General features: G+C 36.1%; 1 protein-coding gene across 2 annotated transcripts in view; it reads right to left on the bottom strand.

Annotated features, from left to right (window-relative positions):
• Positions 1-20792, bottom strand: part of NLK (nemo like kinase) — a 112306-nt gene that overhangs the window by 35293 nt on the left and 56221 nt on the right. For both annotated transcript variants that reach the window (XM_048823795.2, XM_048823793.2), the window contains exons 2-3: positions 13274-13403; positions 10394-10449 (exon numbers count right to left, since the gene is read on the bottom strand). In XM_048823795.2, coding sequence (XP_048679752.1) covers positions 10394-10449; positions 13274-13403 — 186 coding nt within the window. The remainder of the gene's footprint in view (positions 1-10393; positions 10450-13273; positions 13404-20792) is intronic.

Below are 20792 nucleotides of genomic sequence, written 5' to 3'. Positions count from 1 at the left end.
TGCCTCAACCATTACCTAATGTCGTCTTTATAGCCGTCTCCTCAGTAGGTTAGATTGGGACAATTAGATCAATAAACAGGTAAGATATACTGAACGATCATCACAGATTTTAAAATGCAAAAACTTGCTTGTTCCAAATTTAGAAAACTTAGAATATACAAAAATTAGAATTATGAGTTATAAATAACTTATAAAAGTTAAACCTCACCAGATTCTGTGTAGTAAGAGAGGAACATGACGATTATCCCATCTATTTGGTAGGTCTCGTAACAGAGGAAAAGTTTTCATTGCTGCCAAACTACCTTTAGTCTAAGGATTTACATTTATCTGGGAAAAAGGGCCATCTCCCTAGAATCCTCTTTAGATACGGAGTATGTGCTTCACAAGCAGCCACATTAGACTACTCTCATCCATAATATTTTATTACTATTATATTAAATAAATCATCCTCCACAAGCTAGAGGTAGATGGCTAATAAACGGGTTACATATAAAAGTAGAAAAGATTTGAATCAGACATGAAAGAATGAGAGCTTTCTAAAATAAACACTATACACATCAAGTCAAAATTACAGAAAGTTAGTGTGTACTTAACTACACTCCTGAACTAGGGCTCCTCTCAGCCTTCCTACTTCTAATCTTACGATACTACTTGTTTAACTGGAATCAAAATAGCTAAATCAACACATATAAGTTTTTAATAGTTAGTTATAGCAAGATAGGACACTCCATCTGAAATAAGCATTAACACACAGATATGCACTAAAATAACTGAAGTTGTGAATAATAATTCATTTCATTATTGTGTTATACCTAGGTCTGTGTAGACCAGACAAATCCTTGGTTTTCAGAATTGCAAGGCTACCCCCCGCCACTCCCTAACCGTTCTATACTCAAACCCACAGCCTGACCTTCTACTCAATCCAGTCTTTAAGTATTCAGGCCTTAAATTCACTCACCAGATGAGCTTGGGATTTTGCTTATTCACCAAGGAAATAAAAGATTCATCCAGCCTGTTTTCACTGACATCTCCCTTTCCCAGAAAAGCTTCTAGGTTCCGCATCTTAGACGTTTCCTTGGCAAATGGAATGCATTTAGCATAACATTCCATGGCATCTGCCCATTACTACTTCACGTTCAGCAGCACAGGTACACATCTGCAACGTGTGCTGTTACTGTACTTGGCAACAGTGAAGCAATTAATTCTACAAAACCTCAAAGGAAATTCATATACAGACATTAAAACAACATTCCATATTAAACAGAATGCAACTAAAAGTGGGTTATTAGGACTAGAATTCTCGTATACTGACCTACAAAGAGCTTTTTTTTTTTAAAAAAAAAGATTGGAATGTTTCCTTTTACAAGAGATGTACAGAGGTTTAAAGGTGCATGTTAAAGTAGAGGGGATGATGATTCTGATTTTTTCCTTTTTAACCGTTAGAAATATCAAGAATGCCAAGTCTGGTCTTCCTTAGTTTTGCTGGAGGACTTCTTTTCGGGAGGTGGAGGGATTGGAACATGTGTATTGTGAAGTCTTACATCTTAAAAGGTGGGATGTTGAACCTTCAAAAGTTCTACAGGACAAGGAACCAAGATCTACATTTTGTGAAGAGATTTTTACCCTCATTTTCATTATATGCAATACACAACAAGGGAAATATGGTACCTGTTAGTTTTCTCCCCTTGTGTCTATTAGCGAAGCCAAATATTTGGGTATGGCTCCTCCTTATCAGGAGATGGAATTCCAGATGACATTCCAGATGTTTACCATGTTTACCCTGCTTGCCAACATGAAATCTTAAGTGGAAAATCGCTATAACAAGTCACTAAACTAATGAGCAACCAACCTCTGAAGGAAATCCAGGAGTAACAAATTCAGGTTGAATTGGCAATAACCAAAGTAGTTACCATCTTGAAAACGTGTGGTGATTTAAGGGAGAAGAGTTGGCAGTCCCTATCATTACTTGTTAATTTTTCCCAAGTTCAGACACTTTTTTAAAAAATTCAAGTTCCATGAAAATTTAATTACTGTTTCCCTGAATTGGACATTGTGTGAACAGTAACTACAATAACTTCTAGAGCTATTTTCTTAAAAATAAACTGTTAAAACTTCAAATGGACAACTTCAAGTTCACTTACCATTAGTAGTAACAGAAACAAGGAAAAAGCAAACATATACAATGAAGCTCTCATACATTAATTTTTCTTCAATACCTCTACGGTGAGGGTCTTCAGTGTTCAATTGTTGCAATGGTTTATGTCAAGAAACTGACTCCCAGAGCAAACGGGTTAAAATAATAAACTTCCTAGGCACTCAAAAATAATGAATTAACAGAATCTACTTGAATTTAAAAAAAAAAAATAAAAAATAAAAATGCTAGCTTTTATGTGCACTAAATCTATCTAAAAATTAAAACAAACCTATTAAAAAGCATGATTTTTAAAAGCAAATATGAACTGGTGCATTGAACGTAACAGATTTTAACCAAGTATGCCACTTGTCGCCTCTATAGGAGAATCATTTCCCTGGAAAGGAGCAATCAGACCACAAGATAAAATAGTTTCATATGAACAATACAATCTAAATGTCAAGAAACAAAAATCAAAACTCCTATGTAGAGTTTTCTAAAACACTGTCAATACACTATCCTTAAAATCAGTTACATTTATGAAAAAAATGAATGCCTCTGTTCTTTTACATATAGAATTGTTCAAAAACATCTATATAACAGATTATGGTTACCCAATTTAAATATTCTTGATAGTACAGTCCCAAAGAGGAAGCAATCCTTAACCTAGATCTGATTTATAACTCATATGACGCGTAATAAAATGAGGGCATTTAACAAGTGCTGATAACTGAAATCCAATTTATGAAGATTATTTGTCTCAGACACTGCTGTCCACATGAAAGAAATAGCTATGCACACTGATTGGAGTATTATCTATCGTTCCTATGAAAGAGCCAACCATAAAGAATATCCCATCTTTGCAACCAGTAACTTGGTATGAAACAGAAAATCTGCATGCACTTCGGTTAGAATCACTGACCTTGAAATGTGTTCATATTTTTATGCAGCAATCAATATAAGGTATTATATTTAAACAAAACAAAATAGTTTATTTCCCAAGCAAAGGTTATCTAAATATAAAAAAATGACAAATTTTCAGCTGGTCAAAAAAAATAGTTAAATTGATCAAAAATAGAAAAATAACAATAACCCGATCAACCAGTAAAAAGAGCCTTCCAAAAGCCCAGCAATACTCCACAAAACTGATATATTCAAACTCCAAAGAGCTCAGTTAGAGGTTGAAACCAAATACAATAAAGCTTCCTGTAGGATAAGCAGAATGTATAATGAACAAATGTGGGATATTGAATTAATCAGTTTCAACTTGAGCACTACCATGTATGCCAGATAACATTGCAGAAAAATATCAGTACCTAGTTCTAAATACTCATGGATGTTACCTTGTGTAGAAATTTAGGGTTTTTTTATACAAAAATATAGGAAATACAATGATTTCCCCAACAAAAATATATCATCTGTGTGAATATGTATGTGTATCTACACATACACACTTTTTAAAATTTCTGGAAATGGTTTGCAGCCATCATATTGATGGAAGTTTACAATGGCTATTTCAATATCATGGACTGCCCTCCAGTTGCCAACAGGATTTGATGGTGTAATTTATCTCTGGTCAGTTTATAATTCACAACAAAGTGGTATAAATAAAAACTGGAAACAGAAAGCTAACAAAGGGCAGCAGTACGATGGCAAGAAATGCTTGAACAAGCCAAGTCACAGTAGTTCCCTTTCAACTCTTCTGCTTTTGGCTTAAATCTTCAACATTTGCTTTTGTTTATATTAAAAAGATGAAAGTTAAATGCTTAACAGCACAGGCCAGAACAGCCTGAAAATGCTACCCAAAGAAAAGCTTTGGCTCATTCTGAAAGATGGTCACTTGAGCAATTTCTCAGGCAACTGGAGCATCATCCAACCTTATCTGCTCAGAAGGGCTCAGCCTACCAAAGGGGTTCTCAAATGGGCGGGGTTGGGGGGTTGGGTGGGGATGTTGGGAAACCTGAGGGGGTTCCAAGGTTATCACATGGGGCAGGGGGGTCACGAGCTATAAGCCTCCATCCCAAACCCCACTTTGCCTCCAGCATTTGTAATAGTGTTAAATATATTAAGAAGTGTTTTTAATTTATATGGGGGGGGGGTTTCCCACACTCAGAGGCTTGCTATATGAAACGGGTCACCAGTACAAAAGTTTGAGAACCACTGGCCTAGTTCAACCATCTTTTTTTTTTTTGGGGGGGGGGGGGGGAGGAGGAGGGGGAGAACAGATATTGAAATTTCTACCAGCTCCACAATCTCAACCAGGAAAGGCATTAAAACTAGAGGGATGAGGTTATACTGTTCAGTTTAGGATTTCTGCACAATAGCTGACTTAACAAAATTTAGACACATTACACATGCTGCAAAATGACCCCTGTAGTCATGGCGGTATTACTAATAAGATGCAAAGGTAGTTCTAATTTTTGTATAAATATAAAATAAAATACATGCTGTAAATAAACCAAAATTATTTAGACTTTAAATGCTACAGAAGGTCCTTTTGAAAAAAAAAAAGATCTGACTCCTTCAGGCAATATATTCATCTTCTCATATTATATATATTACCTGAAGGAGTCAGATCTCTCTTTTTTTTAAAGGACCTTCTGTAGCATTTAAAGTTTAAATAATTTTGGTTTATTTACAGCATGTATTTTATTTTATACAAAACTTAGAACTACCCTCACATCTTATTAGTACACACACACACAAAACTGACTGGCCTATCCAAAATTTGGAAGACTCTTTGCAAAAAAAGTTCAACTAAAAATTATCCCCAAATCTTGCATACAAGACAAAGGTGTAAAACCACCACAGACATTACAAGTTTAATATATGTCATCCTCCCTTACGTGACCAAGTTTGAATGAGATTAACCTTACCAATTTTCAGTACTATAAGCACCACTCTCTTAAGGTTCTGCAAGTTGAAAATGTTAGGATAATAGAAAGAAAAAATGAAGAATCTAACTTTTACTAGAATTTATTAGTTCATTCTTGAATGCTTTTTCTATTTCTGTTTTGTAATTAACAATTGCTATTCTACTCAGATTCTCTAAATGCCCCATTCCAGCCCACAACACACCACTTTCTAACTGAAGGCAGCACTTTGTATTTTTGATAACATGACGGAAATGCCTGAGTGACCATTTAGTTTTATGCCACCTTGAGATGTAGGATCTGGCCACTTATGCAAGCTGAGAAATATTTAATGAATTATACAACCTTGAGAGTTACACACAGAGGAAAAGTACTGCATTCTATGTTGTAATTATATGGAAAATCCTGTGGAAATAGTCAATCCTGTTTGATGAGTTGGGTACACTTAACCCACAAATAAATCCTGTAAAGATTTTTATGCCTGACTCAGCCAAATAAACAGCCCCTAGCTTTACACAAGTATGTGTTATCAAATCATTACTTAAAAAGCTTTTTTTAAATATTCTGACCCAACTGCACAAATGCTTTTAAAATCAGCAGTTTATTGTGAAGCTACAAATTAGCTTGCAGTTTTCTTAACCCTGAAAGGTGTTTGGGGAAGTAACATATCAACATACAATAAGTGTACAGAAAACTCATCTCACTACAGACTAGTCTAATTAAACATTCAATATTTTGTGTAAGCAATTTCTAAGCACCAATTCCAAGATTGACTCCACCTCTAATTCCAGACATGGAGAAAAATCTACATTGCAATGGTAATTTTGCAAGATGGGTGTACAACATAGATTTTTAACTACAAATGATTTTTCCAGTCTAATAAAAAGGACCTGTTTTTTCCATTTCTCCCTCCCTGACTCAAGTATCAGAGTGAAACATAAAGCAAAGGTCAAACTAAAAGAACTCAGATAAAATAAACCAGACTGAACAAGGACACTGACAATTAACTTAACAGATGCTATAACATGAAGTTATGGCTTGGTGTTTGGTCGTATGTTATAGCAATGCTGATGGGAAAATAAACTTACTTGGCTTGAAACATTTAAGGAACAATCATCTTTTGGTAATTTTTTGCAAATAGTTAAATCAATCAGAAAAATAACTGCTGCAATTTTTGTTTAGATTTCCTCCTACTATAATTTTGAAATGAATAACAACTATAATTTTGTATCTGCTATAAGTCTGTAATTTATATCAATTAAATGAGAATTGCTGTGACGGATATGAGGAATCCTTACAACATAGTACCGCAACCAACTTGCTCAAGAGCACATTCCAAAATGATGAGAGAGGCAGGAATGGAACCCAGATTCTTCTTACTACCAGCCTTTTGCCACATGCTCTGAACATGCTATTTCACGAATCAGGTGCTGAATGAACCTACAGAGGTAGTTTTAATAAAGCAAACATACTTCAATTCATAACATGGTGTCATATCTTTATGCAATACCCAATCTCAAACCCTTAAATAATTAAAAGCTACAGTTAGTGCATGATGAGGAAAAAAGCAAACTAAGCTTTTTCACAGACACTATCGAATACTGTGCACTACTGGTTGACAAATTAGATTCAGTGGTGTGAAAACACAAAAGCAAGAAGATACCAGGGTCCCCATGGAATTTGTTATTATTTCCGTCCGACTGACTTTTTATTCAGCTAAAACTACATGTGCCCTACAGGCACATATACTGACAGTACAGAGATTCTCTTTCTTCTTCAGCTGCCTTAGGGAGACATTTATCTAAATATTTTCCTACCAAAAAGGTACATAATCTGTAAAACCAACATAAAATTCCATTTGGCATTTAAGATGCACTTTCTGAGTTATCTTTTCTAGAAAAAAAGAATTCTATTCCAATATAAGGGCCAAATCCAGGTAGCCAACAATCGGAGGCACAAGGTGAGTCCTATAGTTGTGTTGGGAGCTTTGACTAATGCTACATTTGGCCTAACTGAAGACAGTTTGACACCAGATTCCTGCTTTGCGAGAGCAACAGGCACACAGTTGGGCGCAGGGAGCTGTACAGGCACCTTTCTAAGGCAGGCCATCCCCCTGAGGTGGAGCCCTATTGGACATAGAATAGTCGGCATTTTCCTTCCATCTTCAATGCACTTGGAGAACAACGAGCAGCAACCTGGCACTCTCCGCCCCCCCCCCCCCCGGCATTGCATTCCCCTGGCATTTGTTCCATCTCAGCAAAACAGTCGAATCCTATAAGATGGGAGAGCTACTGAAATTTTCACTAAACTTCACTTTAAAGTAGAATATTTTTTAGCAGCCAATATTAGAGCTAGTTGAAAAATATGGGAAATTTCAAAATTTTGAGCAGTCAGTCCAAAAACAGGGAACATTTTTTCACAGAAGATGTTATCTTTATTTTTCCAATTTTATTTTTTTATTTTTTTTTGAAAAATTTAAGAACTTCAAGTTGATCCAATATATTTCAGAGTTCAAGTGAAACAGAATTATTTATTTCTGAAGACTGTCCTCTGAAGAGGAAATCTCCGCAGCCCAAGAGACAGAGAAATAGGCTGGCTCTTCAGTGAGTGCCCACAAGTTTGTCTCTGCCTCAAAAAACCAGCAGAGAAGGCTGAAGGCCTACTATCAAAATATGGAGGCCTGTATGCAAGAAAGAATATTCTCCAGAGACTTAATTTTATAATACATACACACAAAAACACAAACATACATACATATGCGTGCACACACCCCCCCCCCCCATACCTCACCCATATGTCTATAAAAATCTTCTTTTCACTGGGAAATATTTGAAATACAGCACTTAACGGAGGCCTGTGTGTTTTTACCCTGAACAGCTTCTCAGCAACTCTCAATCTTTCACTTAATTGGTTTAAGACCAAAATTTTAACAGTTGGTTTCATGTAGTTTGCCCACGTTAATTGTCTTATTATTCAATTTAAAATAAAACAGCTCTGCGGTTGACCTTGGATTCCTCTATCTTCCATCACTATGAACTTTGTTTCTTATATAACAAGCTTCAGTTAGTAAGCCTGTACATTTACAGTTCTTGAAAAAAAGCCAAACAATAAAATGGGGTTTCTTCCACAACTACAAGGACTTTAACTGTATCTGAAAGTTAGCACCATTTATTTATTTATTTATTTATTAAGATTTATTTATTACAAGACCAAAGGATTCCACTAGAAAAATAGAGAATTAAAAAGGGAACAAAACCCAGAAATGTTTCAGATATCTCCTCAGGCACGTAGTACATCAGCATTTTGAGCCATTAAAATTATGGTAATATAGCTGTGACCTGCTTTTTGGTTCTATAGATTTAAAATATTTTAATAAGAGAGTGTACATCGGTGAGCAGACATTCATTCTGAACTCTCAATTCAGATAAACTTTTGATTAAACTTAAAGACTTCATTACTGTAACTTGCATGTTGGAATTTTACAAACTATTCTACTATGCTTTAATCCAATCAACAGATCTGGTATTTATAATTGATATATACATAATATAAGTTACATAGAGAGTAACTTTTAAAAACAATGTATTTATTGAACAGTTCATTTACTTGACAAATTCTAACTTGCATTTCCCTTACCACAACTGAAAACAATAAAACAATCTAAAACAGGACCCGTTTTCAGGACACAGAATACTGAACTTGAATCTTGACAATCCATTAAGGACAAATTTATTTGCATCTTTTAATAAAGTGCTATTATTTTATTTACAAGTTTTATGTTGATGTTTGTTATGATGATATACTATAAGAAACTGAAAGCGAGTTTAGTAAATTATTTAGATAGTCTCTAAAACCTAAGCTTCATAAAAAAGGAAAAGGACAAAAACACTCGTGCATTAAAAAGCCCACTGAGTACATACCCTTTCTATAGATTCTTCAGTGTGAAATATTAACCAAGTATCTTAACAAAAATAACTTTTCAATTACCTAAATTATCTGCTCCTTAAAATACCCTTTTCCTTTTAAGTCTGCAAAAAATATTCTGCTACTTATTTGGGTTCTTAAAACATTTTAAAATGTTTGTAAAGTTTTGCAGTTTACTTTAAATATCAGTCATGGAAAGGAGTCTGATGAATTCCTTTCCACTGGAAATATGTCTATAACCAAATAGTCCCAGTGTACAGTGATTATCTGGTTTATTTCCCTATTAAGAGCTGTTTAAAACTTTCCCCAACATTTCCCATAAATTAACATTGTGTATTAAATGTGTAAATTAACTCTAAAAATAGTAATAGATTAGTGATATCAGGGTAGGCATAAAATTTTTATTGGGATCTCTAGATCTGTAAGATGGTAAAGTCTTGCTAAGAGGAACAAAATGATTCTTATTTTAATAACAGCCCTTGATGCTGAAATCAGAATCATAATATTCCTATGTACTTTTTGTACAAATCACTACTTATATATTGTAGTGATGGGTGCCATACAAAAGACTAAAAATATTCTAGAATTATATTTCTATTAAAGCAAGTGAGCTCTAACCATAATATTGCCTAATTATTTCTATTTCTCTATAATATATAAGAATGTGCAACTAAGAGGTCACAGATAATCAATCACTAAATATGTTCCCAGTACACTTAACTTCTAAATCTCATCCCCCCTAAAAAAACCAAAACCAGCCAACTGAACATAAATAATAATACAAAATACATATGTATTTTTTCATAGTTGTCAAATATTGTTTTTTGGAATGAATCAACACTCTTCCAGTGATCTGAGAAATATCCTAATGTTAGGTAATCTATTACGGTATTCATGATTTCTCGAAAAATTATCCACCTGGGCTCTTTTGTGTAAATGCTAGGTAAACCATGTATATTTTCATGTGGCATCTGTTTTCTACTTCAATATGAGGCCCGAATAACGAATGCCAAACACCACTAGTTATGTAAGAATATCCCTAGAAATTCTATATCCTGGTATGCGTCATGCGTGAGTATGGGAAGATGGGCATTTTTAGGAATTTTTTTAGAATGTTACCTAATAAACACAGACCAATAAAGACATAATTCTTGGAAGTAATTTTCAAGACAGTATTTGGGGGAATCTTAACTACAAGTGGTGCCTGCTGATAAGCAGCACTATACCCCACTTGCCTGTTGGCACTCATGAAGTCAAAGCTTCATGATCAATCCTGAACCTGTTCATCTCTAATCATAACATGAACAAACTGCTCTTGCATGAACAGTCCCACTGATGTCAACAAAACTATTCACATAAAGGCTATGAAAACTGGGCCCAAGTTCTTTCCAATTCCCTATGTACAGATCACAGATTAAAGTCAATCACACCTACCTCAATTAAAATTATTTTATATTTAGGATACATTTCTTCAAAGTAGTCAATGTGTGGAGGCTGGAGTATGTCAAGGGCGGAGAGCACCTATGGAACAACAGGCAAGACAATTTTACCGGAAAGAAAATAGAAATCTTAGTCAAATCAAAGCAAATACTTACGACAAAGGCAAGGTCAGGCTATATTTTTAACACTTTGTTTGCCTACTGTTTAAAATATTTGAGATATCCTTTTAATGCATTTGACAAACACCACAATTTTTAACTGTCTGGTGAATTAACCTTGGCCTTGTTTAACCTTGGCCTGTCCCATGACTTAGTCCAACTTTACAGCTGGCATAATTTACTTGTTATTTATTAATTTCAAACACCTAAGTAGACTTTCTGTATCCTACCTACCAACATCTGTTTGTAAATGAACTCATTTTCCTTGTAGGATTTAGCCTTATTCTGCCCACAAACTAAGATTAGTCTGGTCTTCACATTTGGAGAACATCTCTTTAAAAAGTGAGAGTAGCTGGCTTCCAAATATTTGTAAAGTTGACATCACTGCATGTTATATTGTATGGCAATACTGTTGCATATGCTGTGTTCTGTTAACACACAGGACACAAGGAAAAATTTTGCACTTGCATGACAAAGCCAGCCCCACTGACTTCAGCAAGATTGCACAGCATGCAGGTGAGTGTAGAATTTATCCCGTGTCTTTGCTTCTCCCAACAAAATAATCAAAATAAGGAGACTGAGGACAAGATGTTCAGAGGGCAAGATTTTCAAAATGGATGCCAAAACTCCAGCTCCTGAATCCACAATTAGACGTCTGAATAAGTGGTCTGATTTTCAAAAGTACTAAGTGCCCAGCAGCTGTAAGTCAATGCAAGGTGCTTGGTGTTCTGCACTTTTTGAAAAATAAAGCTTTTTTCAGGTCTCTGTATACTAGCTTAAAAGCACAAGTTTAAGGCACCCATTTAAAAATATCTTGGCCCTAGTATCACAAATGTAAAAATATGACCACAAAAATCTCTGAAAGTTTGAAGTCATTTTGAAATGTAAAATAGTACTAAGTATACAGACAAAAAGAAGACTGATTTTGTCTTGCAATTTATCTTTTTAACAACATCCCAACATATCACTCCATTTCCATAAAGGCATTTACAACAGACATTAAAGTTATTCACTTTTTGAACCAACAGCCCAGACAGTCACTTAAGTTGTGTCCCTACAGTGACACGTTTGAGAAAGCAATTGCACAGAATTTAAATCCTCACTAGACTAGAAAACTACTTTGGGGGGGGGGGGAGGGGGAGACGGGACAGGGGACCACATAATCTATGGCATTTAAGTGCATGTGCACAAACTGCTTCTGTTATCAGACTCCGCTTCAGATCACCTGCCAAAGCAGTTTATTACCTCTTACTCCTTAACAAAAGTTAACCTGTAATGAAGTTGCTGCACAGAAATGATTTAATGTATTACCCCAAGGACATCTTTAGTAAAAAGAAAACACAACAAAGATTTTCTTAGACTCAGGTCTCACGGCATTTTTATAAAGAGGAAAAAAAAGTATCCCCTACTGTCACAAGCTTTATTTTCACCAAGGGTCTGCGCATCCTGTGGGAACTTTGGAAAAGTAGGCAATTACCAGGAATGGGGGGGCGAATGGCTATGAATCAGTGGCTATGAATCAGTGTAAAGACAAAGAAAAAATGTTTGCTAGTGTAGAAGTCTGTTATACAGCACCTATTCTACCTTGGAGCACTGTTTTGTAGAAATTTGAGTAATGATCTGTAGGCCACCCCTGGAAGCTGCAGCTTTGTTATAATGTTTTCGTTAGTTACCACCTGGCTTATTTTGAGAGTCCAGTTTGTGTTTTTCTCCCTCCATCTCCCAAGTCTTAGATTGCCTCTTTGCTCTAATTAAGGGCTGTATAGAGAGAGTCTCTAAGCAAAGAAATCAATGCAGAATTATCAAGTTATACTTACAGTACAATACACATATCTGCCAGAACAGAAACTGCAAGTAAAACGTGAACTGCTACCAGTAGTATATGAATCGGTCAACTCTTTGAATTAGAAGAGACACTGTCTACACCACCTCTGGGTCCACATTCCTGTTGCTTAATGTATGAAGAACTCCTTCATCCGCCACACTAACAACTTTTTAGCCATTTCTCCAGCTGATTCCTCAGTTTATACTTCTCTACAATTCATATACAGATTTCTGAGCAGAATCTGGACTGGTGAAATAATCACAGAGTCAGTTTATGGGTAGGATTCTTTTTTTTGCTGATCAGATTACCGTCACAGGTTAATGGGTTGTACTTTAGTGGTATCATGACCAAATTGGGTTGGAAGAGGACTGAAAAAATAAGACTCATTTAAACCAGATAACAGAGTGGAGTTGGGGCTGCTGGCCAAACAGAGATTCATGTATGCCTCAAAAGCCATCTTATGTGTCTAGAAAAAAAAGTCTTAAAGCTTCCATGAATCTGCTTTGCTTTCCCCTCAGTCTCATCTATTGAGGCCGATGCAAGAATAAAAGTACACCAACAATTCAGTACTATGACCACTGATCTGAATTCAGCATTTAACCACATACAAGAAAATCATTTTTGTAACCTGACACCCTCAGATGAACTGGATATAAAGAGGAGGGGGAAGACAACATAAGGTAGTGAAATAAAGGAAATTTAGGTAGAGATTCCACTATGTCAGTCAGTTCAGATCAGGATGAATAAGCGAGTGCAAGCACCCATAGGTCAACTAACTATTTAATCCTTTCACTGTGTGCAACCTCTGGATTTTTAGATAATCCTAAAGCAAATGGATTTTTAAAGTTGATTTAAATAATCCATGTTTAACATCTTTTCTTAACACTTCTACCAGTACACTAAGAACTCAAACTTTACTCACATTGTCATGCTTAAAAAAACACAACATCTTCAATTCCCGGAAGACCCTTTTGCAGGAGACCAGATTTTGGAAGACATTGGGCATCTTTTTGAGTGCAACTCTCTTTCCATCTCGTGGATCTGTTACTGACCTAGAGAATACAAAAACTGAAAGGTTAAAAACAAGCTCAAGTAAACTTTTCTAGAACAGAAAAAAAAAATGTTTAAAGGTTACAATACTTTTCGAACAGGAAGGTGGTTCAATACACTTATAAGGGGGGGGGGGAAATCATGTAAGCAAGGGGAACACAGCGTAAATTTACTGTCCTTTATTAAGTAAATTCCAATCATTCTTTGGTTAGATTATATTTCTACACACATTCATCTACTCCTGGTTATGTAAGTGGCTGAGCACATCATGCATTAGTGAATTTAATTGTTAACATACACAACTATTTGAAGTCAGAGATCAATAACTGGAACCATAACTCGTGTCAGACCACAAACATTTCCTTCAGCCTCCCACTAAAGAGTCTATTAATATGAAAACACTGTTCAGTTATGCAAATTTGCAGTGTCAAAGAGCTACACTGCTTTCATTTCTTTTCCTTAAAAAGAACGAGTTAACTATTGCATGGTAGTATAATAGAGGTGAATACAACTTAAAGATGAATCCACTAAACCACACTGTCAAGCATAGACTTGGGAACTCTGTTCTGATCTTGGATCTGCCACCAAGCATCTTTGTGTGGTGTTTTGAAAACTGTGTCAAAATTACAAGTTCTCATTTTAAATTCTAAGGGGATTCCTCGTCCCACTTGTGGACTAGGGGGCTCTAAAAGAAACATGTGATCTGGTTCCTCAGCAGTTAGCCTACAAAAGAGCCAGTCAGCAAGGTGCGTTGAGTTGCGCCTCTCTGCTTTAGGTAGCACCTGCTATGTATGTCTGTCTGTCTCTCTCCCCTGTACTGGATTGTTGCATGTTAGATTTCTGGATTCTGAGAAAGAAAATAGTTTACACTGAAAATTTTCAGGACAAGTATTTATATTTTGTTTCTAACTCTGAGCATAAAACACTTTGGAGAAATCACTCCAACTGGTGTCTGAGTTTCCTGATCCGTAATGTGGGTACGATGTTTACTCTTCTCATAAGGGTTTTATGAGGATGTATATACAGAAGTTACAAGGAAACCTGCAAGTGTTAAGTATTTTATTCTAAAGTTACTGGCCTCTGAAAATAGGGAATAAGCTGAGAACTTTAAAGTCTGAGAAATGGGACTCTGATGCCTCAGCTCCACAGTCATAAGATTTTAAGGCAAGAAGAGACCAATACAATGTTTAATTTGTGCCAGGGGTTTCCAGGGCTGAGCCCCAGCACCTCTAGGATTGGCAGTTCATAGACCCGGCACCTCTAGGCTTGCTGCATAAGTTATGAATGTAAAAAAATTGCTTGAGTCCTGGCACCTCTTTTGTTACAAATTAGGCACTGGACCAACGTTTTGACCACCTGCCTAACATAGGCCGAAGAATTTTACGCATTAATTCCTCCATCAGTCCCATAACTTCTGGCTGAGCCACAGCATATCTTTTAGAAAGACATTCGACCCTTATTTAAGGTCTTAAAGTGATGGAAAATTTCTCACTCCAACAGTTAAGTACTCTCACTGTTAAATATTTGTGCCTTATTTCCAGTCTGAACTTCTCTTAACCTCCTCTTTGATAAACTAAATATATCAATCAAGATTCTTATATCTGTCATTATAAGGCAGACCTCGAATCATTTCTGCAGCTCCATACTGAAGCCCCGGCAATTTTTCCAAATCCTTTGTGAAGCATTCCCACGAAAACTGCACACAGTACCAGGTAAACAGCATTGCACCATGAGTTCACAATCAGCTGTTCACCGTAACACCTAAATCCCTTCCAGAGTCACTCCTTTACAGGATACATTACCCCACCTGGTAAAAGTGACCTATGCTGTTTCCTCCTAGATGTAACACTTGCTTTTGGATCGAGTAAAAAAGCTCATTCTTTCAATGAGCCTAGCTCACCAAGCAATCCAGATCACTTTGTATAATAAACTTGTCATTTACCACTCCACCAAGCAGTTTGTCATATGCAAACTTTATCAGCAATGATTTTATCTTTTCTTCCAAATCACTGATAAAGACATTGAATAGTATTAGGACAAAAATCAATCCTGTAGAACCCCATTGTATAGCCATTTGATGACTATTCCCATTACAATTTCAGAACGTTAATTGTTAGTACGTTTTTAAATTAGTTTAATATGTGCTACACTGATTTTGTATCTTGATAATTTTTAATCATAATACTGGGGGGCATTAAATCAAATGCCTTATAGAAGTCCAAGTAGATTATGACACCACAGTTACTTTCATCAACCAAACTAGTAATCTCATTGAAAAACAATATCAAGTTTGTTTGACAAGACCCTTTTTCCCTGAAGTAATTTTGATGCTGTCATCTGAATTCTTTACTGATCGCTTTGAGCGTTTTCCTCATATCACCAACACTACATAACAGACATACGCACACACACACACCAAAAAACCCCAAAAAAACTACACAACATGTCATTGTGAGTTTACTTATGGCAATATTATACAAAATTAATGTTGTACTAGTTAAGAAAAGTTGCCTAATGAACTGTTTTGATCATGAAATAATTTTCTTATAGTAAAACAAAGTATTATTCTCCTGTTTTAAGTTTCTAGTATCAAAATAAATGAGACTGTGGAGGTGAAGCTGGGATATGAAGTGAAAGGCGAGATGTCAGAAAGAGGCGGCAGCGGAAGACAGACGGGGACAATAGGAGTAGTGAAACGGAAAAAGTCAGAACAATTCACTTGCAAAGAGACTGAGTGAGGACTGGGAAAGTCACTGGCTTGCACTATTTATCGAAGAGCAAACTTTAGACTGATTTTTTCTTGTCCCCCAAGAGGAAGTGCATTATGGCTTCTGAGGGGCCCCACCCGTCACATCTCCAAGCACCAGGTCTGATAAAATTTAAGTTAGAGTCCAATGACATGGGGTGGGAAGGGCTGCAGTGTCCCTTTGCATCAGTTTCCACTGGTTCAGAGTTCAGATAAAATGCCCCTAGTATTCTTTAAGAAGAATACAATGGACAGGAGAAAGCCCTATGGCAGTTAAATTTGACTAGGCTTTTACCTGAGAAGGATTCAACTTTATGCCCATACGTATTCAAGAATCCTGTTTTCTAGAGAAAAATGTCAGCTTTAGACGTATCCATTGACATGCCATTGATTTCTGTTGGAGAAACTGGGTTCAAGATGCTTGTGGAGAGAAGCCCAAAACATACGACTACAAAGCAATATTTGCAATTTGCATGTTCTGTCCTTTTTTCCCCTCACACACCAAACCCACAAGTCTCACTTCAGAACAGACACAGGAAAAAAAAAAGAACAAAAACAATATATATATATTTTTGCTGTGTATCTATATATGAAGTACAGAAAGAGCATGTTTTTAAGTGTGTAAAATTTGCTTACAACCAGGCAATCAATAGCTGGTAAAACGTTTCCTTGAGGACAAACTGGCAAAAAAGGAGGGATGATATGGCATTCAGACAGACAGAGTCAAAGAAAGTCCATTGTCTGCACAAATCAGTGCTCATTACTGGAGAGATTACACCACCTCTTTTTATGTTTACCTTACTCCACACATTCCCACTGACTTCAGTGAAATTATTTTCAAAACAGGGTACTAAATGTGATTAAGGGGGTCACAATTTGGCTCTACAGCTTTAACATTACACCAAGGAAAAGACTTCCTTTATCCATTTGGAATAATTTATATGAATTGTAGAAACCGAACATTAAGAGGGTACAAGTTGTTTTTATCTCAAAAATTTTTCAAAAAAAGAACCATCTCTTGCAACAATTTTCTATTCTACCATGGAGTCTCTAATAAATTTTGCTATCCCTATTTTAAGCACTGTACTATGTAGTATGAGCAAAAATACCCAGAGTGTAAAGATGTAATAACCCATGGGTTTTAAATTCTGCATGTGACTGAACTGCCAGAATTGTTTGTTCCTTAGAGTCCTGATCCTTGTGCCAAGCACAGCACTTACGCACAGTCCCACTGAAGTCAACAGTGCTTTGCCCAGATCCTGGAGAGCATGCTCCTGCAGCCTGATGCAGGATTGGGGCTTTATGACCAATCCCACAGTGAGATGCATGCAGGTGGAATTCTGTGTTTGTACAGAGTTGCACTGAACACCAGGAGTACTTCACACAGGTGCAGGAGTCCAACAGCAGGATCTAGTCTTTAGTTACTGTCTAGCTTAGAGTGGCCACTCACAGTCCCAGAATACTGGACCTTCCATCACTTCCAGAACAGGCATGAGCCAGCCTGGCCGGTGTGACCTTGCACACGCTGTGTATGCAAAGTCATGCCAGTGCGGACGGAGCTTCACGCTCTTCAAAATGGCAGACAAAACAACGTCTGGTTTTGTCTCAGCACTAGACAGGAGACAAATCACCCAAAAAGGAGGCCCATCTGTCTTAAAACCGGAAGAATGGCTTGCATAGCCTAGATATTATGTGGCCTCCATCACATCAACATGCAAATGTCTCTGTTGCATCTGAGCACCTTCCACAAATCAAAAGACTTCATTCAGTGTTATATTTAAATTAACTAATATTTAAATTGTCAAGTAACTGATGATTTTTAGACATAATTAATTTCATTATTTTCAAGTAAATGCATAATTACAAATCTCACAACATCCAAGATATTCACAATGAGCAGTTCACTAAATAGCTACAGCTAGGTCTGAAGTTGGATTTAATTTTGGTAGTCTAAGCATTAAGGTCTCAAAGTATTTTAAATACAAGAGTTTCAACATCTGTGGATGATACATATATAAGTAACTGTACACCCTGATAGAATCAGTATTCCACTTTTCTCAACCTACTGCAGAACAAGGACCTGTTCACCTATTGATTCTAATATGGCATACAAGCTACTGTGGCACGTTGTACATATGGATAAACATACAGTTACCAGCTTGGCTTCACATTTCATGGGGACATCTACACATTTCAGAAAAAAGGTAGAAAATGAAAAGACAGAAGTGCACATACAGTAAGTGTAGTTAAGTTTCTAAATAAATTATCCAATTAAGCCAAGCTGCATCTTAACTTACAGTTTAAGTACCAAGTTATTTTCAAGGAAGCAGCCCAGTTTGACTGAAAAAAAAAATACTTAAATTAAGTGGGATTGATCTCTCTCTCAAATATACGCAATCCACTTTCACAGTGGCACAATGAAGCTGCATTAAGTAGAATCAGCTAACAACTGAAATTTGAGACGCTTTATTTAAAAAAAAAAAATCTCATTGTACACAATACTATCATGGGCAAAAACTGAGAGGTTTACAAATTAGATTCTTGTACTATTTGCAAATAGAGTTAAAATGACTACTTACAGAAAAATTACTCATTTAGGTACCAACTTACATTTTAAATTCATATTCATCTACCTTGCACATTTCTACCTGACATATCTGAAGTATTCATGAAGAACATTTTCAGGTAACTGTCTCCTCTCCTCACTAAAGTAATACAGTAAGAAATAAACTCTACAGACAAATGCTCAGGCACAGATTCAGAAAAATAACTGAAGGTAACTCATGCTCTCTCCCCATTAGCAAAATGCCACATTTCACAGAGGGTCTTCATTCTTCCTCTTACGATGAACATGATGACAGAACAGCTCAAGTAGTGAGTGTTTCGAAGGTTTATTTATTTGCTAATCTGTGTACAGCGTACTGTGTACAGTGGTAGGTTGTATCATCTCTGGAGGCTGCACCATTGTTTAATAAAATAGGGAAAGGTTTAAGAGGAATACTATGACAGGATTAGTATCCAAATCCAGTTGGTTTTTATTCTATGCTTATAATCATTAAAGCAATTACATGAAATGAATGCATGCTAGAAGTTTAAATCCCTACCTTCATCCAAATGTCACTGCCATGTCCTACATAATGGGCTTTTAGCACAAACAATTCCACAAGGGAAAAAAGTGGACTTCAGCTTCTATTGAAGATAACAGGCTGCTCATTTATTTTAGCACATGTTGAGTAATCTCACTAAAAAACACTCAGAATGTAAAATTCACAATAGCTGAATATTCAACAAAAAGGCCAATTTCTGCTTCTAATAAAGGTATATTTAACAGTGGGTATTTTTACTACAGTAAATTGTTACTCTGATTGTGAAAGTTATTCAGTATGAAATTAAAACATCCCAATATTTCACCACATTGTTTTTCTCGGAAATGAAATACAAATAGCCAATCCTAGGAGGGCTAACTATTGGACAAAAATCACTTACATCATCTTGTGAATCTGGTTCAATTAAGGTCCCAAAATACTGCAACAGTTTGCAAACTTCTTTGATTGAGGGAATGATTACAGTATATGTCCTAGTTTAGTTATATTACCAGAAGGATCTAATCAGAGATGAATATAATCAGCCTTAAATTATAGTGAATAAAGGCAAACAAAATTCAGCTTTGTTATCTGTCCATACAAATACTTTGATAAACTAAAGAAACTACTGGTCTTGAAGTTGTTTCAAAGGGTTCTTAAAGAGTAACTGGAACAGTGGCAATAATCCCTAATCTACATCAAGACAGCATGTAAGATCACTCTCAAACACGTGTTTCTACAGTTTCCAGTCATATGATCTGCACTGAATTAGTGCTGTAATCAGAACGGGATTAATCTGTAAATAGGCTACAGACAAATTGTCTTGGGTCACTTTTTTCCATCCTGCAGAGCTGAGGGAAGACATGAATGGGTGTCATAAAACAAGGATGTGATCTAAAGATGATTGGGCTGTAGTCAGATTTCACTGAGGGAAACAACTGCAGTTTCACACCTTCCATACATTTCCTTTTACCTAAAAAAAACCTCCTTACTATTAACCTATAAACAGTTCCATACACACACCTATTTCTAGGTTTAGGTCATGTCCTTAAATAATTCAACATGAGTAACTTAGTCACAAACATGAATTTGTATGTCTAAAAGGGACATATCAACTAAAATACCTTCGTCGGAAGTCACAAACATGAATCTGTATGTCTAAAGGGACATATCAACTTTGTTGGAAAACAATTCTGATAGAAAAAAAATCTCTAGTTTTTCAGTTTGTTTTTTCATGCAGTGCACAGCACACCATGTACTCTGTATCACTTTTTCTCTTTAAGGGAAGCTTCCCGATTGTCCCAACAACATGGAGAAGAAATGTTTTTAAAATAGGAATGTGAAATAGTAAAACAACAACAATTGGTAGGATGACTTGGGGGCTGTCGTACCACCTGAAAGTACTTGTAACAAAACAAACTTCGGTTTTGCTACAAGCCTACCACAACCTCTAGCCACTCAATTCTTACCCTGGCTACGTCAATATTATCACTTGATAAATTGGCTCTCTTTAAAATAAAGTATTTGCTACATTATATAATCCTAATGACAGGTTTCAGAGT

This window comes from Caretta caretta, chromosome 17 (genome assembly GCF_965140235.1).
Source record: "Caretta caretta isolate rCarCar2 chromosome 17, rCarCar1.hap1, whole genome shotgun sequence".
In the NCBI taxonomy this organism is placed as follows: Eukaryota; Metazoa; Chordata; order Testudines; family Cheloniidae; genus Caretta; species Caretta caretta.
Note: the sequence above shows the minus strand (reverse complement) of the source record. Positions and strands in the feature narration are given on the sequence as shown.